General features: G+C 52.1%; 1 protein-coding gene across 3 annotated transcripts in view; it reads right to left on the bottom strand.

Moving 5' to 3' along the window:
• TECPR2 (tectonin beta-propeller repeat containing 2) overlaps positions 1–20,279 on the bottom strand; it is a 107,409-nt gene that overhangs the window by 38,645 nt on the left and 48,485 nt on the right. For 2 of the 3 annotated variants that reach the window (XM_043557055.1, XM_043557056.1), the window contains 8 exons: positions 19,149–20,131; positions 17,402–17,585; positions 14,449–14,622; positions 12,122–12,302; positions 10,839–10,980; positions 7,998–8,238; positions 7,183–7,272; positions 5,395–5,628 (listed from right to left, as the gene is read on the bottom strand). In XM_043557055.1, the coding sequence (XP_043412990.1) occupies positions 5,395–5,628; positions 7,183–7,272; positions 7,998–8,238; positions 10,839–10,980; positions 12,122–12,302; positions 14,449–14,622; positions 17,402–17,585; positions 19,149–20,131 (2,229 nt within the window). Of the gene's footprint in view, positions 1–4,437; positions 4,698–5,394; positions 5,629–7,182; positions 7,273–7,997; positions 8,239–10,838; positions 10,981–12,121; positions 12,303–14,448; positions 14,623–17,401; positions 17,586–19,148; positions 20,132–20,279 lie in introns of those variants that run through there. The other variant, XM_043557057.1, reaches the window with a different exon arrangement.

Raw genomic sequence — 20,279 nt, 5'->3', positions numbered from 1 at the left:
AATAAATAAAAAACGTTGAAAAAAAATTTTTAAATGCTAAATGAAAATTAATTTTATGCCGGAGTCTTCCACCTACCCTAATAGGAAGTCAAGGCAGTAGCTGATGGTGACAACGGTTACACGGTGACAAAGCCGCACCGGGCCAGCAGCTCAGTTAGCAGTGACTATCAACACCGCCAACAGAATACGCAGTTCACACGTTAGGAATATTCTTTCAGAACAAAAGTAAAGGCTGCTAGAATATACATGTCAGTAAATACAATGGCTTATCCTGAAGACACAGGTCAAAGAAGAAAACGTTTAACAGAAGGCTTTTCTGCAGTTTTCTACCTCACAGAGGGGTCCCCCAGGCTGCCTGAATACAGAAGGTTTAGGAGACTGCTCTGCAGAGAAGGTCAGGACAGGTGGTGGGGACTACGGCCCTCCCACGGAACCTCCGTGGTTCCCCTGCAGGCCCTTCCAGTTGGGCAGGACCTCATCGTTAGCATGGACAGCGGGCTGTGGGCAGAAGCCGTCCCCTGCTGTAGTGACCATGACGGCGAGGCCACAGCCCTCACTGCAGCAGAGGACACAGTCCTAGAGACTGAGAGCCAACTTTGTGGTGGCAGGAAAGCAACATTCACGGTGTTAAGTTGCTGATACCTCGGGACTGTTATTACGCTAGCAGCCTGATGAACACAGACACGCTATCATTTTCTTGCCTTTCCCGCTTTGTTTTTTCTTGCATTTAAAATAAGTTTGAATTACTTTCTTCAACAGAGGAGACATTTCCCTTTAGGATTACTTTTAAACATATATTTTAGAACAAAAAGTGGCATTCATTTGGTGTTTTACTATTTATAAAATGCTTTTCTGCATAAACTACTGCCTACCATAATCCTATTTGTAACCTAAAGGCAAAAACTGACACTAAATATTTCCTCATTAAATGCTATGCCCAGATGAATCAAATTACAAGTTGCATTAGTTTGCTGACATTCCAGTGCCCGACATAATGCATATTTATGTGTACTGAGAAATGAAATGTTGTGAACATCTTAAATACCTGCTAAATGATGCAAATTTTCTTCCCCAAACTAGGATTGTAATAAATTGCAAAATTCCATTTTCAGTCTCTAAAACTGGGTTCAGTAGCCAGACATCTAAGAATTCTCTTAATTCAATCTCAAAAGTAGCAACTGACCTGGTAATTTGAATAGGGGCAGAAGAGTGATGTTATGTCTTTAGAAAGAAATTAAAGGTAGGAATCACATTCATGACTTGATACTTTGCTAAAGTCATCCTTGAAACTGAAATTTCTGCTTCCAGTGTCACGGCTGGTTACGTTCCAGACTTTACAAAAAGCTGGTGCTGCCGGTGTGAGGAGGGCTGGATCACACTGTCAACACTGGGAAGACGGGCTTTCACTTTCCATGTTCGTAATGTCAGAATACTTATAAAAAAGAGGCCAAAACTGAAGAGAGGGACACAGATAAATCGCAGCCTGACCAAGCTGGTGGCAGCTTGGAGGTGGATGAACTCATTAACGGTGAGGAAGGACATCTTTGTACCTGGCTGTTAGGCAGTTTTGCGATGATCAGTATCAAGGCCAAAGACAGGATCCAAACTCATATCCCAGAATTACTTAGAAATGGGGCTTACCAGTAATAACCACTTTCCCTGACGCCCTAATTTCCTGCTGTGCATGGATGTGGCCAAGCACATGGTCCTCCTCTGTGTGCAAACGCCACAGGGTCAGGCTACAAAGGCCGCCATCCAGAGCAGGCGCAGAGCGCTCAGGGTGTGCGGTGGGAAAGCATCCTGAGGGGAGCACTGACTGAAGAAAGCTTGGGGCAGGGCGGGGGACAGTCTCGGGCCCGAAGCAGAGGCAGAGGAAGGAAAGAGCAGGGAGGACATTCTAGGCCGTGGCAAGACAAGCATGGCCCGTGCACCAAGGGACAATGACTGGTGGCTGGAGGGACCACTGCACGGGGCCCGTGCAAGGAAGGCTGGGCCAGGCTGCGATGGCCCCCAGTGCCACCCTGACGCCGGGGCAGTGTGGAGCTGTTTGGTGTTGAGGGTCCACCCCTGGAGCTGTCTGGGGAAGACGGATCTGGCAAGCGAGGGGGGGTGGGGTGGGCGCGGTTCCTGCAGGAGAACAGGCGTTGAGGAGGGGCCTCTGACCCTGACAGTGCTGGGAGAGAAGCAAGGATCAGGGCCTAGGAGACCCTCTGAGGTAGACGGAAGAGACACTGCTGATGTGCTGGCCGCAGACAGCCACAGAGGAGTCTGCCTTTTCCAGAAGAATTTAATGGGAGCAGAGGAGTGAAATCAGGAAAAAGGGTACATTGGGGAGAGAGGAGTTTCATCCTCAGACAAAGTCCTCACACGCAGTCATACTCCTGCAGAGGCTGTGCTTCCTTTCATTGCTGTGAGCACCCGCCACGGCCAACTTGTAAAGGAACAATCCAGGCGAGCAATTCAAGGCAGGACTGGTACCCAGATCACCACACTTTCTATTTCCTACTATTCCATGCGTGCTGCCCAATGACAGCCTTCCAAGGACACTCGCACGTCAGGCTCAGGGCAGGGAGCACACACTTGAACTCGAAATCTGCATCCCCCTGTTTAAATGATAAACCGCCTGACTCACCTGTTTGTCCCACAGGCTACGCAGACCACACCTGGAGAGAGCCCAGTAACATAGCACCTGGTGGTCTGTGCCAACCTTTCACCGCCCCCTACCCCCCACCCCCTCACCTTGGCACAGCAGGAGGCCGGCACCACTCCCACATCATCATGCCCACCTCCCCTGCCCCAACATGCCGTCTACCAATTCAGGACTGCATTCTCCTACATTCAAAAAATGATAAAAGGATTCTCTGTCCATCATTTCAGTGTCTGCTGGCAACCCAGATGAAGAAACAAAATCTAGAGCTCAGACCAAGAAAGGCACCAGGCACCAGGCACATGGCTGGACTCCCCCCGACCAGCCTACGGCGTGACGCAGCTAACGTTGGCTCGACAAGGACCCTGTGCAGGACACCTGCCCGAGAAGCTCACATTTATGCAGGATGCTTCCCCACATCACCTGTCTGTGGTGGGGACGGCTGTTCCCATTAGGGAGGGGAGGAATCGAGGTCCAAAGGGAACCCATCAGTTCGCCCAGGGTCCCAGAGCCTGCTCAGGGCGAGTTCTCTTAAACTGAGCCTCAATCCCTGCAAAGCTGAGCTTCTCCTCTCTGGAAAGAATGGCCGCCGCCCCAGCGAAGCTCACATGGGCACCTCAGAGACCTGCGATCGTGCAGCTGGTGCCAGGAGGACTGCACTGCCCCGGAAGGGAGGCGGGAGCTGTGGGTGCCTGGCGGCCTCGGGCAGAGCCAGTCCCGCCAGCACAGCCTGGCACAGTGCCATCCGCCCCGCATTCACTCCAGCGTGACGGCATCCTCTGAGGGACTCGGGGTGGGGGTGGGGGGATGCTGTGGGGAGACAGCTCTGCCCTCACCTGGCCTGTGCAGAAGAGCAAGGCCTCCCACAGTCTTCGGGATCCAGTGGTGGCAGGACACAAATCGTGCCCTGGCCTCCTCCAGAAGGAGCTGGTAACATCTCCCAGACTGGTCTGGCCGGGGCTGCTAGAGAAAGGCTCAGGCCAGTAGGATCTCTGAACAGCAGCAAGGTTTCTGAGGGCAGGTAGGAGGGCCACCCGTCACCAGCACTCAGGGCCATAAGCAGCCACAGCCTGGTCTGTCAGTCACCGTCGGTAATGGTGGCTGGCAAACTCTCAAAAGCTGGAAGGTGATGGCCCCGGTGCTGGGATTAGGTTCAAACGACAGGGTATGAGGCCAAAAGCATAAGTCATCAAAATGACCCTGGAACATTCCTATTTTTAGTATACATGCTGCTGAAGGGAGCATGACCCTGGAAAATTCTTAGCTTTAGAACAGAGTTTGCTTCCTCAATTGAGAGCCAACCTGCCTCTTTAGTTGACGTGGATGGTATTTGGGGGTCTTGTTGGACAGAAGAATAATGACCCCTCTATATGGCACCTTGCAGGGGCCACTCGGGCTGAGACCAGTGGAGGCCCAGCCTGTTTCATGGGAGGGTGAGAGGCCCCCGGCAGCCGGAGACACAGCAGGGGGCTGCTGGGGAGGCAGGCAGGCAATGGGGCCTCCCTTGCTTTTTTCTTCTTTCTCCTTCTCTTTGCATATGTATTATACATATATATATACACAAACTGTATTATATATTTTATTATATATAATATATAGATTTTAATATCAAATACATATCAAATACATATTATATGTATAATATACAAACATATCTCAATGTATATTTTTTAATGTAAGATATTATATATATATATATATATATAATATAAATATACTTTAAGCAAACTCTAAGCCCAATGTGGGGCTTGAACTTACGACTTGGAGACACAGTCGATGCTCTACCAACTGAGTCGGCCAGGCACCCCTCTCCTTTTTTTGTAATGAGTACATGTGGTTGAATTCTCAAATATTAAATGCCGGTACAATTCAAGTTTACCACCTACCAAACAAAAAACGCTGGTTGTCTGTTGACCAAGATGGGAAAGCGTATGGCGGGCGAGTGTCCCTAAGGCTCATGTGGACCTTCTGGGGGAGCAGCCTCCACCTTCAGACAAGTCTCTACTGTCAGACGAGCCACACGTAAGCTGCTGGTCGATCAAGAAGATGCCTGGAGAATAACCTAATGTTGTGGGCTCACTCTATCATCTTGCTTCTTGGAATACAAATGACTTATTTATAAACGGCATCGTGCGCCCCGCAGCCCTCGAGGGGAGGCTCAAGAGAAGAGCCACAGTCAGGAGACGCACGTCATCCCCTCAGTCTGCCCGAGAAAGAAAGGACACCCGCTCGTGGGACTCTATTCTAGCTGCAGAAGAGACAGGCACACGGGTGCTGACGCAAGACCTGAAGGACACAAAGCCACGCGCCACGCTGAGTGGGAGCGCCAAGTTCTGGTGGCAAAACCCGCTCTGAGCAGGCGCCCCTTCTGGGCTCTGCAAGCACCGCAAAGCTGGAAGGGGTGAGGAGGCTCCCTGTAAAAGGACGAGGCCCATTTAATCTGCACGAGGGGCTAATCAATGTCCTAAAATCCAGGAACTTACACAATGTACTATAAGAATTCACACAAACTGAGAGGTGCCCGTGTGGCTCAGTCGGTTAAGCGTCCGACTCTTGATTTTGGCTCAGGTCGTGATCTCAGGGTGTGTGGCATCGAGCCCTGCGTCAGGATCTGCGCTGACAGCGTGGAGCCTGCTTGGGACTCTCTCTCTCCTTCCCCCACCTGTCTGTCCTTCCCCGGCTTTCTGTCTCCAGTAAGTAAACATTAAAAGCCAAAGAATTCCCACAAGTTGACCACCGGGGCCTACCTAGCTGGGAAAGGTCCAGCCTCGTCCAGTGCATGCCTGTGGGGCAGCTCTTGGACAGCGTCCGGATGAACACCTGGCCGAGGCTGTCCAGGGCCCACAGGGCGTCCTGGCAGGCGGCGTAAGCCCTCATCTCGGCGTCGGGAGGCAGCTGCACCGTGGAGGGGCGGGACTGAGCGTTCTGGGCGCTGACGCTGCACAGGTCCTTGCTGCTCTGGCACAGCCACAAGGAACTTCCTGCGGAAAAGGTTCATGTTCGTCACTGGAGAAACGCACAAGGCACCCCGGCCTCTGGGCAGGCGACACCCGACAGCTCCCAGCGCGGCTGCGCAGCAGGCTCGCTCTGTGTGCTCTACATCAGAGGTCAGAGGCGCACCCCGTGGCCAGCCAGTTAAGAGACAAGCCTGAGATGTTCTAAAGGGAGGAAAGAAAGCAGGGCTTATGAGATCTGATAAGGGCTACAAAGTGGGCTCAGTGGCTCCGACCTCGGACGTTCTGTAAGGGCCGGAGAGTCTTTGATTTGGCTGTGCCTGGCGCTCTGGAGGGAGGGACGGCAGCGATTCCTCAGAAGGACGCAACCAAAGCTCCCCTAGTCTTGTCTTGGTGGAGGGGGTGGGCGGGCAGGGAGGCTTGGGAAGCCGGAGGGCCTCCTCTCCTCCCCAGCCTCTCCTCAAAAATTCACCCTCTCTTCCTCCCCACCATTTGTACAGTCCTTCAGGCTTAACAGGTTCAGTTTAAAATGCAGACAACCTCTGGGAAAGTCAGAACCTCCGTGAGAACATATTGTCTAAAACCTGTGGCCAGATAGGTTTAAGAATTCAAGTATTTTTGGGTTTTGAATACCTAAGGTGTTGGGCATGCCACAAATTTACGTAACAGCCTCAGGGAGCCAGGCAGCCACGAAACGCAGTACTGTTCCTGCCACAGGCCTAATTGGTGGCAGAAATAAGCAGCCTCACGTCGGGTTCAGGTCAGGTTTTGTTGCCAAATGAATTTGTGCCAATCTCAGGAGAGAACCCATGCTTTTCGGAGCTTACAGATTTCAGAACTGTGGTCAGAGCGATCAGGCAAGAAAACATTTTACTGTACAGACAAGTTAGCCAGATCCTAGTGGGACTAACGGCTTGACTCCCCAGCCGTCTTGTCTGGACCACAGGCCTCTCGGCATCTGCCCGTCCCGCCCCCGGGGCGATCCTAGAAGGAGCCTTCTGCCACCTCCCAGCGGGGCTACCTGACTGCCCGGGCTCTCAGCTCCCTGGGCAGCTGCACTGCCTCTCCCACCTCCAAACCCCGCGCTCTGGGAGGGAGGGGCGCCCTGAGTGGAGTTGCAGGAGGTCTGCCTCTGCAGGGGAGGCCTGCCCCAACACGGCACAACTAGCCGGAGGCTGAAAACCAGACTGAAAGAGGTTACCGGGAGGTGACGGAAGACTTCCCAAGGGGAAACGGGAAGACACCCAGAGAACCCTGGTGCCCGCTGGCTGCAGTGCTCTGGGCCCTGACATGTCGCTGGGAGTCTCCAGCTGTGGCTCTGGTGGGACACCAATTGCTTCTCTCCTTTGAAATGGCGTTTTGCCTGTGGACTCACTCGATATCCCCACACTAGACCCTGTCTCCTGGTCAGGCCTATCCAGCTTCGGGGGCCTTGGCTCAGCTGACAAGGGATGCTTGTCCGTGAAGCCACTGTACCATCTCTGAGGCCTACCCAGCCACACGCCATTGCAGCAAGGCCATGGTCAGACCATGGCTTTCACCTTGCAACAGCCAACCCATGCACTACATTTCTCAACCAACCTTCCTTTGTGGGAGCAGTGGAAGCCAGCACAAAGGCCCATTTTGTTGCAGAAGCTGTCCCTCGGGGAACAACATTATTCCAGTAAGTGCCTAGAAGGAATACGAAGTGTGTTAAAGAAAGAAGAAAACACACACACACACACCAAAGCTCTGGTTCGGGACAACTGGTTTTCAAACCTCTTACAGCTAATTCTAGAGTGCCCTTAGATTAGGAGGTCCACACCAGTGCTGTGAGGCCAGTCCCTTGTTTTCCTTTCTATGCTGACAAGCAGAGCCCAGTCCTGCCAGGGTCAGGTGGGCGGGCGGGCAGGTGAGATGTGTAGAGGGAGGTGAGCTGGAAAAAATGCACAAAGCTGGGCTTCACTCATAGAAACGAAGTCCTCGTGGGTACACGTGGATTCTTAACGACACTCACAGATCTCATCAGAGCCTTCATTCCCTACAGTGAAAGAACTTTTCCTCTAGTAAATGGACTATTCTGTCTTACTGAGCACTGTAGTTTGGGTGCGCTTTTTCATTTGAATGTGAAATTATGAACATAAAAATGAGCTCCATCTGCCGTTTCTATATCATCACAGATTCCCAGTAGAAACTGATCACACACCAGCCAAATGCTGGTACCCAAGTTGCAGGAACGACAGGTTAAAAAAAAAGGAAACTGATACAAAGCATAAAGAACGCCTCCGTTACAAACACTTCACACACTGGCACCAAATTATCTTCTGAAGTTGAGATCTTAAAGCTTTTGTTTCAATGCTGGCTTTAAAGTGAAGCTGCCAATCAAGTCAACGTAAAAAGACAAGTAATTCACCCACCGATGAGATTTCCTTTAGCGACATGGAATTCGTTCTTGCCTGAGGAGATCCAGACGCCACTGTTGTTGACCCCGAGAAGGCTTGGCTGGCACTGAAGCTGCTGAGACCAAAAGGCCATGCGCAGTTTATCCGCCACCTTTTCGACGGGCACCTGGGCTGCGGTGGCCACCGAATGAGTGGCATGGATTATGGTCTGGAATAAGCTGCACTGGTCGAACACCACGTAGTCTGTGATGCTCACCTGGAGGGGACGGAAAGACACCCTGCTCTCAGCGGTCACAAGCGCCCTCCCCCTGTGCACGGACAGTGAGGCTCGGCCCTCGTGCGGCAATACCTGACACACGTGTGCACGTGTCCACTGTGTCAGCACCGAAGCAAGGCCGGCAGGACGCGACCAGACCACCAGCTGTAGCTAATTCTGAGGGTCGGATTTAGAGGGATGGCAGAAAACGTCCCCTTCTGTTTTCTACGTTTTCATAGGATATGGACCGTCACAACAGCATGTATTACTGTTGTGATTACCTGTGGCCCCCTCAGGCCCCCAAAGCCTTTTATTCTAATCAGTGAGAATGGGTGATTTTGCTTTCAAAGTTAGGTATTTCCAACAGACAACAGTGTGCGGTCCTCAGAATCACAACACGGGTTAAATGAGGTATTGTAAGTAGGGTTACGGTCTAAACTAGGACTGTCAGTTATTACACCAGTTCAACAGCACGAGCTGGGACTGCCCTGGACGTGAAGGGCACACCCTGGTTCACGTGTGCAAGCTGCTTCTCTGACATTCCCGAAAGACACTCTCCAGGGCGCCTCTGGGGAGAGCCTCTCCCTGTTCGGCAGCTCTGGTTGTGAGAAAGTTCTTTCTAAGATGGTCAAAATCTGATTCCGTGTGACTCTCATGTATACGTCTGCCCCCGTCGGGCTGGATTATAGAGAATGTCCTACTCCTAGGACAGCCTTGTGCAGGCCACGTTCCCAGGTCACACACAATCGAGTGAAAGGGATGTCATTTATCATAGGGAACTTAATTTATAATAAACAAAACCAAACAAAAAGGGAATTACCACAACACTCGGTACTTAAGTGTACAAATCTGTTTTTTTTTAAATCCATGAAAGGATGAGCCGCCGCCCTAACTGAAGTTTAAGTGAACATCAGACCACATCAGGACCCCGCGGCCCCACTTCCTACTGTCGGTAAGCGCTCCGCCGGCCCGGCTGGGTGGTCTCCATCGCAGCCCACAGAACGCTGGGCACCCAGCTCCGGGGTTCACGACACACACTGCTGTGTGCCGGCCCAGCGAGCTCTGTTCTTCCTTGGGAGTGCACACGCCAAGGCCACGCAGCAAGTCGGTGACAGACTGCCTTAGCACCCCACGCTTGCAGATAAGCAAGATGCATATTAAAAAAAAGAAAGGTTTAGCAGCCAAACATAAAGCTGGCTCTAGAGCTACAGAGAAATCAGTCTTACGGTAATTAGAATAACTACGCTTCCAAATACCTCGTAGAGGATTCTGTCAAATTAAAGTTCTCTAAAGATAAGGTTCTCAATATTATGGTAAATGGTATCTAACTTTCTTTAGGTTATTTAAAAATGGAATTGGGTACATACATACATGAGAGACAGTGTGTGTGTGTGTGTGTGTGTGTGTGTGTGTGTGTGTATAACCATACAATACAGTTACAAGCATGGAGAGGATATTTTGAAATCATTTGTACGACCTCTCAGGTAGTATCTGGCATATCAAATTAGAGACATACGTACACATACACTTATTCATTAAATAGCAAACACAACTTATTTTTCATATTCTCATTCAAAAGACCTAAGCGCCACTAATGAAAGAACTGCCTTCAACACAGCAAGTCTGAGGCAACAATAAAACCTGAACCTGGTTTTATTTTGCAACCCGACTGGGTGGCTCAGTCGGTTAAGCGTCTGACTTTGGCTCGGGTCATGATCTCGCACTTCGTGGGATCGGGTCTCATGTCGAGGTCTGTGCTGACAGCTCAGAGCCTGGATCCTCTGCTTCAGATTCTGGGTCTCCCTCTCTCTCTGCCCCTCCCCTGCTCATGTTCTGGCTTGCTCTCTCTCAAAAAATTAAATAAACATTAAAAAAATTTTTTTAAACCTGAACCAGTGGAGACAAACACTGAAGAGACATTGCTTATTTTTCAACTGCTGAGGGTCAGAACAACCTTGCCGATGGGAGCAGGAGGCGGGGGGAGCGGGGGGGAGGGCAGCTACAGTTACACTGAACGGTACCAAAGAGGGGAAGGGACAACTTCTTTGAAAATACGTTCTAGGCCACTCTGGCTGTGACTGAGTCACAAAAAGTTAGCTTGCTTATACCCTACTATGATGCAGAGTGTTTCCTTTTCTGGGAACACGTGGGAACATTCTCCTTTCTTTGTTGAAACACTGCCTGCTTAGAGGCCTTGAGAGCAACCGGAGAGAGATGAATTCGAATTGCAGCTTGGGTTTCCAAACCCACCGTCTAGCTCTTCCTAAACATCATCATTACCTAGGTCTTCCCTGGGCTTGTTTAGCACGTGAGGATAAATTGCTAAGCAACACCGAAACAAAAAAAGAAACAATAAACAAAGCCTGTAAATTTAAGCGAAGAGAGCTTTGTAAGTTATCTCCTACAACGAAAAGCCCTTGATATTTCTAATGTGCTCAAATGCAGTGAAGTTTAACTCATCAAGGAGTAAAGAGTGAGTGTTCTTAATTCGGTCCAACCTTCCCAGTCTCTTTACGGAGAAGACAAGGGCTATAAACGGGGAGCAGAGCTCCCAACCCGGGGAGACACTCTGGCCAGTGGCCCTGGAGCTGAGTACCTACTTGCCACCAATGGTCGTCATCTCCCTGAGGCTTCTTGGAAACGATGCCGGTCCTGAACCACAGGTTTCCTCGGATGTCCAGGGCCCACAGAGTCTGCTGGTCCCCGAGGGTTATACAGACAGGCTCCAAAGCCTGCCTTTCACTGGGAACGGGAGAGAACACGGGAGTCAGCACCCACACTCCAAGCGCCCAGCGTGACTAGGAACGTGGCAATCAAGTGTCTCCTGGCTGGGTCTGGACCCCACCCACAAGTTCCAAGGACAGAAGGTCCGGTTTTGAGTCACATTACTGTGCAGTGTATGTTGTTTAAATGTGTGGCAGCTTCTGAAAGACATACTGAAGACCCGACCTGGCAGGGACGAGAAAATACCCTACAAGAAAAGAATGCAGGCACCTAAGGGACGCGAGGCCTGGAGCCCCACACCCTCCACTGCTCCTTCCTGCACAATCTAGCGAGCGGAGGCGCCCCCCATGTGCCAGGCTGTGCTGGGCGGCAGCAGCTGGGCACACGCCGTCTCGCTGCAGGCGGTGCCCTTCTCCCTCGTGCCCCTCTGGTGAAGCCCTCACCAGCTTCGAGGCTCAGCCGGGCTGCACTCCCGGTTTAGGACCATCTACGCTAACTGGCATCAGTCGGTTACGTGGCTCCCCGGGAGCAGGAGCCCTGGGAGGGGAGGGCTCGGGGCAGACCCCCTCAAGCGCCCAGCCCAGCCCGAGGGAGGCTCCCAGGAGCTACCTGCTCAAGTTTACTGGGCTGCTAGGTTCACACCAAGGGCATCCTAGTCTCATTTTTCTAATCAGCAACACGATTTGATGGTCTGCAAATAAAATTTTGAGTGGTACAAGTGACCCAACGAATTAAAATTCAGAGACTGATTACCACGGACTAGGATGATAATAAAGAAAAACATCTGGCCCTAAACCGTTGAGATTGTAAACAGAAACCACCCGACAGCCCTGGGCGGTGCCGAACAGGGACTGTCATGAGAGACTTGGGATGCCGTGATGCTCGGGGTTACACAAGAGGGCAGCAGCATTTCAAAAAACTGAGCTCTGACCCGACGCCCAGTCTGCCAGGCAGCGGCAGGCACAGGGCGTCTCCAAGGTCAGGCTGCCGACACTGGCTCCTGAGAATTCCAGAGAATGCTATCCCCGCAGAGAGCTCCAGAGAAGCAGCCTTGGCCAGGACGGGCTCACATGGGTGCCTCAAGGGGAGTCGAGCAGACAAAGAACCGAGGGTGCGACAAGCGAGCCGATGGAGAGGCCTCTGCTCTTCCTGCGGATACCTGACGATGTCACATTTCCACTGCTCCCCTTCAGGACAGAAGCTGCTCACGCCCTCCCGATACAGGAGGGCCCTCTGCTCTGTCAGCGCCCACACCACGCTGTTTCGGGCTGTGATCTGGGACAGTGGGTATGGACAGTCGACCTTCACGGCTCTGGCACAGGGGCGATCCACACTGAGACCTGCCAGGGAGACAGACAGGAAGCCCCCCAACACACAATCAGGATTTCACACCTCATTTGTATTCTGTCGCCTGCTTCTTTTCCTTTCTTCGGTATTTTGCCTGTTCTTTTGTAATAAGTACTTTGTCTTTCTAAGGGTCAGTCAACAAAAAATGGCGAAATTGTGCTTAAGTATGGCGTCTCTCTGAAGTGTTTGCAGACGCGCTTTGAAAACTGAAGCGGGGGGGGGGGGGGGCGCCTGGGTGGCTCAGTCGGTTGAGCGTCCGACTTCGGCTCAGGTTATGATCTCACAGTCCATGGTTTAGAGCCCTGAGTCAGGCTCTGTGCTGACAGCTTAGAGCCTGGAGCCTGTTTCTTCAGATTCTGTGTCTCCCTCTCTCTCTGCCCCTCCCCTGTTCATGCTCTGGCGCTCTCTCTCTCAAAAATAAATAAACATTAAAAAAAAAAAAAAAAAGAAAACTGAAGGAATAACAGCTCGGAATCCCGGCGTCCCAAAGTATCTTACGAAGTCTGGAAAGAACAAGAAGGCCCAGAGCAGGAGAGCGGCCAGAGGCTGAGCCAGGAGGCCCGGGCCCGGAGCAGCACCGCTCCCGAGGCCCTCCCATGCTTTGCGGCCATGCCCCTCAGAGCATCTGGGTGAGCGAGCTGCTCTGGCAGCCGCTGGCGACGGCGGGGCTCCGAGGCCTCTGCCCCTCCTCTGACCCTCCGTGGAGCAGCTCTGACAAGGCAGTGGCCCTCTCCCTGCTCTCACCTAGTTGGCGGGAGTGGGGGTGGGGGGACCCTAGATGGAAGGCAAGGCCACGGCAGGGACAGAGCTCAGGGTCCCTGACTCCCCGGCCGGGGCTCTTGCCCCCACCTCCTTGTAGCCTGTCTCACGAGCCTGGAGCCCGTCCTCAGGAGCTGGCAGAGCAGCTGGTAACCAAAAGCCCATCCTCCGTGGCGTCGGCCTGCGATGAGTTCTCGCTGCTTGAGGGTGCGCCCCGCCTAATCGCAGAAGCACCCCGTGTACCACGTCCCTGGCAGCACGTCTCGTCCTTGACCAGGAGAGTCACCTGCGGGTCTTCCTACACCACAGACACTCAGGCCAGCCGCAGGGACTAATGCGGTAGGTCTGGTCCGCCACTCCCAACCCCAGGCCACAAGCACTCCGTTCCCCACCAGGAACGAAACTCAAATGCCCTTGGAAACTGGATACGCCTTTGCCTTTCCAGAGCTCTCTGCACTTGAAGGGAGACACAGGAACTAGGATGGAGAGAGCGGGACCGGCAGGTGGCCCAGAAGCTGGCAAGGCTGACCACCAGGGCTCAGGCAGCAGCTTCTCGGGGATGCTGGCCCTCCCACATGCGACAGAGAGCCACAGGTGCAAAGGCTTTCAATCTCAGAGAGTCATCCCTGGCTGACGGCTCACAGCAGATTAAAACATTCTCTCCAAATCAGCAATATTAAACGGTCAGAAGACCGATCTTTACGTAAATCCACTATGGCCTCCTGACGACCAAAAAAGAGCTCCGTGCCCCATATCCTTTGCAGATGCCGGCAAATCACACTGCCTTTGGAAACTCACAGACCGTTTTGCTGACAGGACACCAACACTCACTCTTGTTACACTTGGTGTTTAATAAGCAAGTCTCCCTGTGTCTCCTGCAGCAGCTCAAGGTTCCCGCAGGGCAGTTTATTAGGACGAAGTTGAACTGCTACTTTGATCAAATTCTCTCTCAGTGTTTCTTCCAGACCCACATGTGAACAAGTATACAGAAGCAGGCCTTGACCTGGCTGAAAAAAATCCAGCCATAACCTAAAGGAAAAAAGGACTGTAATGTCATTTTCCTTCCCGCTAAGATTCGATATTGTAGCACGTGTGACAGGCAACGCTTGGCCAGAAGGAGAAAAATCTGTTTCTGTATCTCACTAATTAATCCTATTAATCTTTGCCTTAAATTTGTCCTGGGCTGAATGTGAGTCAATAGCGGGAAACTGCTAATTTATTCCAATGACAAATACTGTCTTTCCACAAATGCTTTAATTTACATTGATTTTTAGCTCCTTAGTCATTGCGACCGTTCTAAGCATGTCCCTAACAAAGTGAAGGACGGCAGGAAGCAATTACCCCCAAGCCGCCGGGTGCTGGAGCACAGCCTCCAGTTACCTGTCTGCAGGTATAGGTCTCCGTTCGTCCTGATGATCCAGGCCGTGTCATCGCTCAGGGCCACAAAAACCGCCTGGGGCAGCGCTTCGTACCAGTGCCGCTTTCCCTTGATGGTCACTTTTCCACAAGCAAAAGCTCGGTTAGATTTCTGTTCAATCTTCCAGAGGAGGGCGCCTGCGGAAATACAAATGCTATTCACTATCCAGTAAATGTTGTGACTCACACAAAAAACTTCACTCTGGTTGTGTCGGGAGAGAGACTTCTAAAACCGCTCTCTCCCTTCTGCTTCTACCCCAACTGGGGGAAGGGCCCGCAGCGCCAAGGATGAGCCTTTGGCCACCACCCACCAGCCACGTGGCTTCGGGCATCGAGTCGCCTGGCGTCCCTGTGCCTCATTTTCTCATCCATTCCTTACGGGGCTGCTAGGGAGACTGGAGGTGAGAACATATCGATGACACGGCAGAGCCGGGCAGTGGTAGTGCTGACGCGGTTACCTTAGGAGGCACAACTGGTGGCACAACCAGAGGTTGTGCCAGAGGTTGAAAAGTCCCACAGGGACACAAAGGAGGCATTTCTGGATCAGCTAAGGGGATAAGATGCACGGAAAAGAAGCATTTGAGCTGGGCTATCCTTTTTCACTCAGAAAGGGATTCTGAGACACAGAGGTGAAGAAGGCCCTTGGGTGGCTTAGTTGGTTCAACGTCCGACTTCGGCTCAGGTCGTGATCTTGTGGTTCATGGGTTGGAGTCCCGCATCGGGATCTCTGCTGTCAGTGCAGAGCCTGCTTGAGATCCTCTGTCCCTCTCTCTCTCCCTCTCTCTCTCTCTCTCTCTCCCTCTCCCTCTCCCTCTCTCACACACACACACTGGAATATTATTTGCCAATCAAAAAGAAAGAAATCTTGCCATTTGTGACAATGTGGATGGAGCTAGAATGTATTCGCTAAGCAAAATCAGTTAGAGAGACAAAAGTATATGATTTCACTCATATATGAAACTCAAGAAACAAAACAGATGGACATAGGGGAAGGGAAGGAAAAATAAGATAAAAACAGAGAGGGAGACAGACAGTAAGAGACTCAACTACAGAGAACAAACTGAGGGTGGGGATGGGCATTAAGGAGGACACTTGTGGGGATGAGCACTGGGTGTTACACGTAAGTGATGAATCATTCAAGTTTATTCCTGAAATACAATTGAAAGAAAAGAAAAGAAAAAGAAAAGACATGAAGAAGGGGAGGGAAGAAGGAAGGTGTTCTATGTGGACGGAGGGTGTAGCACAGGCCAGGCAGCCACGTGTAAGAAACCACCAGGGAATCAGCAGAGCACAGCCAGGCCAGACCAGAGGGTCTGACAGTAAGAGCTGAGGTAAGAGCAGAAAAGCAGGACAGACGGCCGAGCCCGGAGCACACCCTGGACGCCACGGGGCTCGGTGCCCCCTGAAGACTGCAGGGCCCCTCACTCCAGACACTGAGCTGGTGGAGACAGAACTCTCCCTAGGTCAACGAGGGCCTGAACGTTTTGGAAACACAAAGTAGTCGACCGAATCAGGACAGGACCAAAGCTTTTAGATGGCTGGGGAGATGAACCCAGAAGTGAGTGACAGAGAAAGAATGAAAATGCACAGTTATATAAGGCCCGCTAACAAAATACACTATTGTCTCAGCCACTAAGGAAAAATAATTTTCAAATGAGCAAAGAGCTAAAAGAAAGCAACCTTGAACAAACTAGTATTTTAAACAGTGACCTGGAAAGGGTCAAAGGAAATCCAGCTGAAAGCATACTAAAGTTACAGAGGAGGAGTCAAAGACCACGGAGTACGTTTTGTCTGATTTCTATTCTACTGTCTCACTTCTCCTCCTCCTCTTCCTCCTCCTCCTCCTTTTTTTTTTTTTTTAAATAGGCTTCATGCCCAGTACAGTGCTCAATGTGGGGCTCCAACTCACAACCCTGAGATCAAGACCTGAGCTGACAGGTCATTATCTCACGGTTCGTGGGTTCAGGCCCTGCTTCGGGCTCTGTGCTGACAATGCAGAGCCTGCTTGGGATTCTCCCTCTCTCTGCCTCTCCCCCGCTCATGAACACTCTCTCTCAAAATAAACAAACATTAAAAAAAAAAAAAGACCTGAACTGAAATCAAGGGTCAGACACTTAACAGACTGAGCCACCCAGGCATCCCTCCAATGTCTGACTTCTATTCCAATGTCCCAACAATAAGTTCGTTACTATGAGGCAAATGCATAGAAATACTTCTATTCTACCTACCTACCCCCTAATAGGTGAAGTGGCCAACATTATGACGCAACAGATGAGCAAATGATTCTAGACAGGTAGGGGAAGTACAGGCTGAAAGTCTGGTCGAACCTCATTCAGGAAACGTCTGCTATGGTTCACTAAAAATGGTTAGCCTAAGTACGGCTTGTGAGAATGAACACATTTTTCTTCTACAGTCAGGGAGTAGATTATTTGGCTAAAGCATACACATCGCTCATTAAAAAATAATTTCTAGGAAGGAAACCAAATGATCTGAACATATCCAACACATCCACAGGCCCACCTTCATTAGTTCAGTTGCGTTAAAGCAACAATAGGAAACACATTTTATTTTTCAATCAGCCCAAAGCCCTTCATTTTTGAAACATATTTTTTTATAAGAGGTATGTTAATCTCTCAAAAATACTCCCCAAATTCAAGCTATTTGTATAGCTTATAAAAACAATTTCATGTGTCACCATTGCAATTAATAGACAAAACAAAAATTCAAACTAGACATCCATTTACTCTATTTGTTAACTGATGTCAAATGGAGTGACCCCTGTTCTGCGGGAGAAACCCCCCCAAACCTGCAGGAACGGGAGGAACGGGACGGTCTGCCGAAGGGATGGGGCCGCTGCAGGGCCCACTGTGTGCGAGGCGGGCTGCAGGGGTGCCAGCAGGGAGCCGGGGAGGCCGACCTGAGGGTGAGACTGCCACCTGCTGGACAGCGTCTTCGAACTTCTGCCAGCGTAGCCCGGCGCCTGGCAGCGCGCTGCAGAACAGGCCGCCTTTGTAGTCCAGGCACCAGATGTACTTCTCGGAGACCGCCAGGCTGAGTATGCCGTAGCCGGGGCCAGAGTACCCCATCCAGCTCTCTGCAAACTGACAAGGACAGAGCCTGGTGAGTTCTGTGGCAGAGGACAGAGCGGCGCTGTCGTGCTCTCATCAGCAGGCCAAGCATGCAGGGCGTCCTTCAGCTCGCAGGGCCGAGGAGCTCCGAGAAGACAGGCGGGGACCCGCTGTCTTTGGGCCGTGCTCGAAGAGAGGCAAGCGCTCTGAAATGGGAGTTGCCGTCCCCTACTGGGACCCCACAGCGTCCCCGGCTAACACCGTGTCATCCGAGAACACCTTCCTAACGCGGTGCTTTGCGCACAGGCGTACCGCGCTTTATACAACGTGCGTGCAAATTGCTATTTCGTGCCTCCGATCCTTGCAGATACGCTACCTAGTGTTTTAAATACGGTCCCCATCGCTGGACATGGGGCACACCGTGTGGCTGATGGAAATCTGGCCAAGATGCTCAGCCTGGCAGAATTTTGTAGACCAATAGTTTGGCTGCTTGGATTCTTTTTAAAAATCGAAGCTAAATGAAGTCGTTGTAGTTTGACAGTTTTCTGAAACTGCAGAAGAAATCGATGTACCTGCACAATCACTTGAATATGCAAGTCAACTGCTTCACAGAGAATGGCGCCCGACCCTTGCCAATCTGGCCCTGCGCCCCGTGACAAGTCTTTCTCAACCTCCTCCCCAACGAGCCACAAAATTTCTGGGCTTTTCCAGCTACTGGGATGGGGGGAAGACTGTCAGCAGGTGGGGGAGAAGTCCTCCGAGTGCCAGGTTCCCGATCACCCAGGGGAGGGCTCTTCTAGAGTTCTGGCCTAGAATCCCAACAGCCTGCCCTCCCAGGACGTCGTCTGCCTGGCTGGCGCCTCGCAGCCTCCCAGAGCCCCGCCCTGTGCTCTCCTCCATCGGCCCAGAGTCTCGCTCAGCTGAGACGATCGGCATGTATGTCTGCCTCCTCAAGACTCTGAGATCCCAAGTGGCCGTCCACGTGCCGCGGGGCCTGCAGCCGAGGGCTCTCGTGAGGGGGTGGGCGCAGGCGGGACCGAGGGGAAGGTCTAACCTTTCAGCATTGGTCTCAGAGCAAGCAAGCGGGACGTTTCATTCTGAAGGTGGGACGGCACAGAGGCTGGGAGACGGTCCCGGCGCCAGCCCTGCGCTCCGCTTGCTATGGGACCCGTGCAAGCCGTTTAACCGGGTTGCGGTTCCCTCCGCTGTAAAACGGGGACCACGGCAGCGCTACCTTCACGGCTTGTTTCGTTTTTAGAGTAAACGAGGTGGACTCATAAAGTGCTTAGCGGTGCCCAGCAGGCGGCGAGAGCCGCCCAAACGATACACATATCGGCATCGAGGGAATCCAGTGGTACATCTGGGGAAAGCACACCTAAGTTCACACTCGTAATCTGTGCCTCACAACTACTCAGCAGGAAAAGCCACAATACGTGGTTAGTTTTGAAACCAAATACATTGAATAGGAATTATCTGCTAAGAAAAGCAAGCACTTTAAAGAAATCTCCTTATGTAGGATGACCGAGAGTCCCCCTCCTTAACCGCGCGCATCGTCGGGTGGACCCACAGGAAACTGGCCACCACAAACCCACATACCTGATCTGACTTTAGCAGCCCGGTGTCTTCTGTGCCGGGCTGGCTCAGGTCCTGCAGGGAGCGACTACCCCCGAGCTCAGTCACGCTCGTCTCCGAAGAAGAGGAAGGCAACCCTTGGGCATAGATGTCCTCCTCGTCGCTGGACGTTAACACCTGGTCCCGGGAAGGCTGCTCCAGCCGCGGCTCACGGGTGCGAGTCGCCAGGGCAGAGACCGGGGGAGTCCGCCGTCCTCCCGCACTCCCCAGGTCACGTTCCGAGGCCGCCATTTCCTTTAGGCCTGTGTCACTGTCAGTGACAGCGTGCCAGGGAGATGAGCCGAGGTGGCCGGGGGCCTCCACGTGCGTTAGGAAGCCCTGCCCCTTGCCGGGCCCCTCGGCACCGCCTTCGCCAACTCTGGTTCCCGGCAGCCGCTGCTCCGCCTGGGGGGCCCAGCTGAGGCTTGAAGGCACCGGGGGTGAGTCTAGGAAGGGGGCTTCAGAAAAAGTGCTTTGGGGGTCATCGGGCTCCATGTCCCCTGCTTCCCGGGCCTGTTCTCGCCAGGGTGACTGTCTGCTATTCAGTCCCTCGTCTGCGGGGCAAGGCTCCTCTCTGAGGTCGGTAACATCACTGCCTTCCACAGCCTCTCTCAGCTCCAAGAGTGAAGTCCACACTCCCCTGTGTGGCTCCATCTCGTCTGCATGGTTCCATCGTGGGCTTTCAGGTCTACTGTCACGCCCTTCATTCAGTATGTCAGGGGCAGGCTCAGGCACCTCCAGGACACTGAACGCTTCAGGGTCATTATTCTCCTGCAGGACACCATTCACCTCTCCGCTGAGGTTACTCTCCCGGTCAGGAGACTCTGTGCTCGAGCGATCCACAATGCTGCCCAAACTTGAGGTCACGGACAGCAGGTCTGTGCTCAAGGACTGGGGACTGTCACCCGGAAACTCACAGCAGGGAGTTGACTCAAGGGAACTGTGGCAGGCACTCCGGCTTCCACCTTCTAATTTAAAATAAGAACGTTTAAGATGACGGATGACTCTGCATAAATGGTAAGAGACTAAAAAACAAAATTTTGGCTCAAGAAAAAATGCATCTTAAACGACGGATACCTAAGTGAAGTACGAATTATCCTAACGCAGAGGTGTTTT

Source organism: Prionailurus bengalensis, chromosome B3 (genome assembly GCF_016509475.1).
Source record: "Prionailurus bengalensis isolate Pbe53 chromosome B3, Fcat_Pben_1.1_paternal_pri, whole genome shotgun sequence".
NCBI lineage: Eukaryota > Metazoa > Chordata > Mammalia > Carnivora > Felidae > Prionailurus > Prionailurus bengalensis.
Note: the sequence above shows the minus strand (reverse complement) of the source record. Positions and strands in the feature narration are given on the sequence as shown.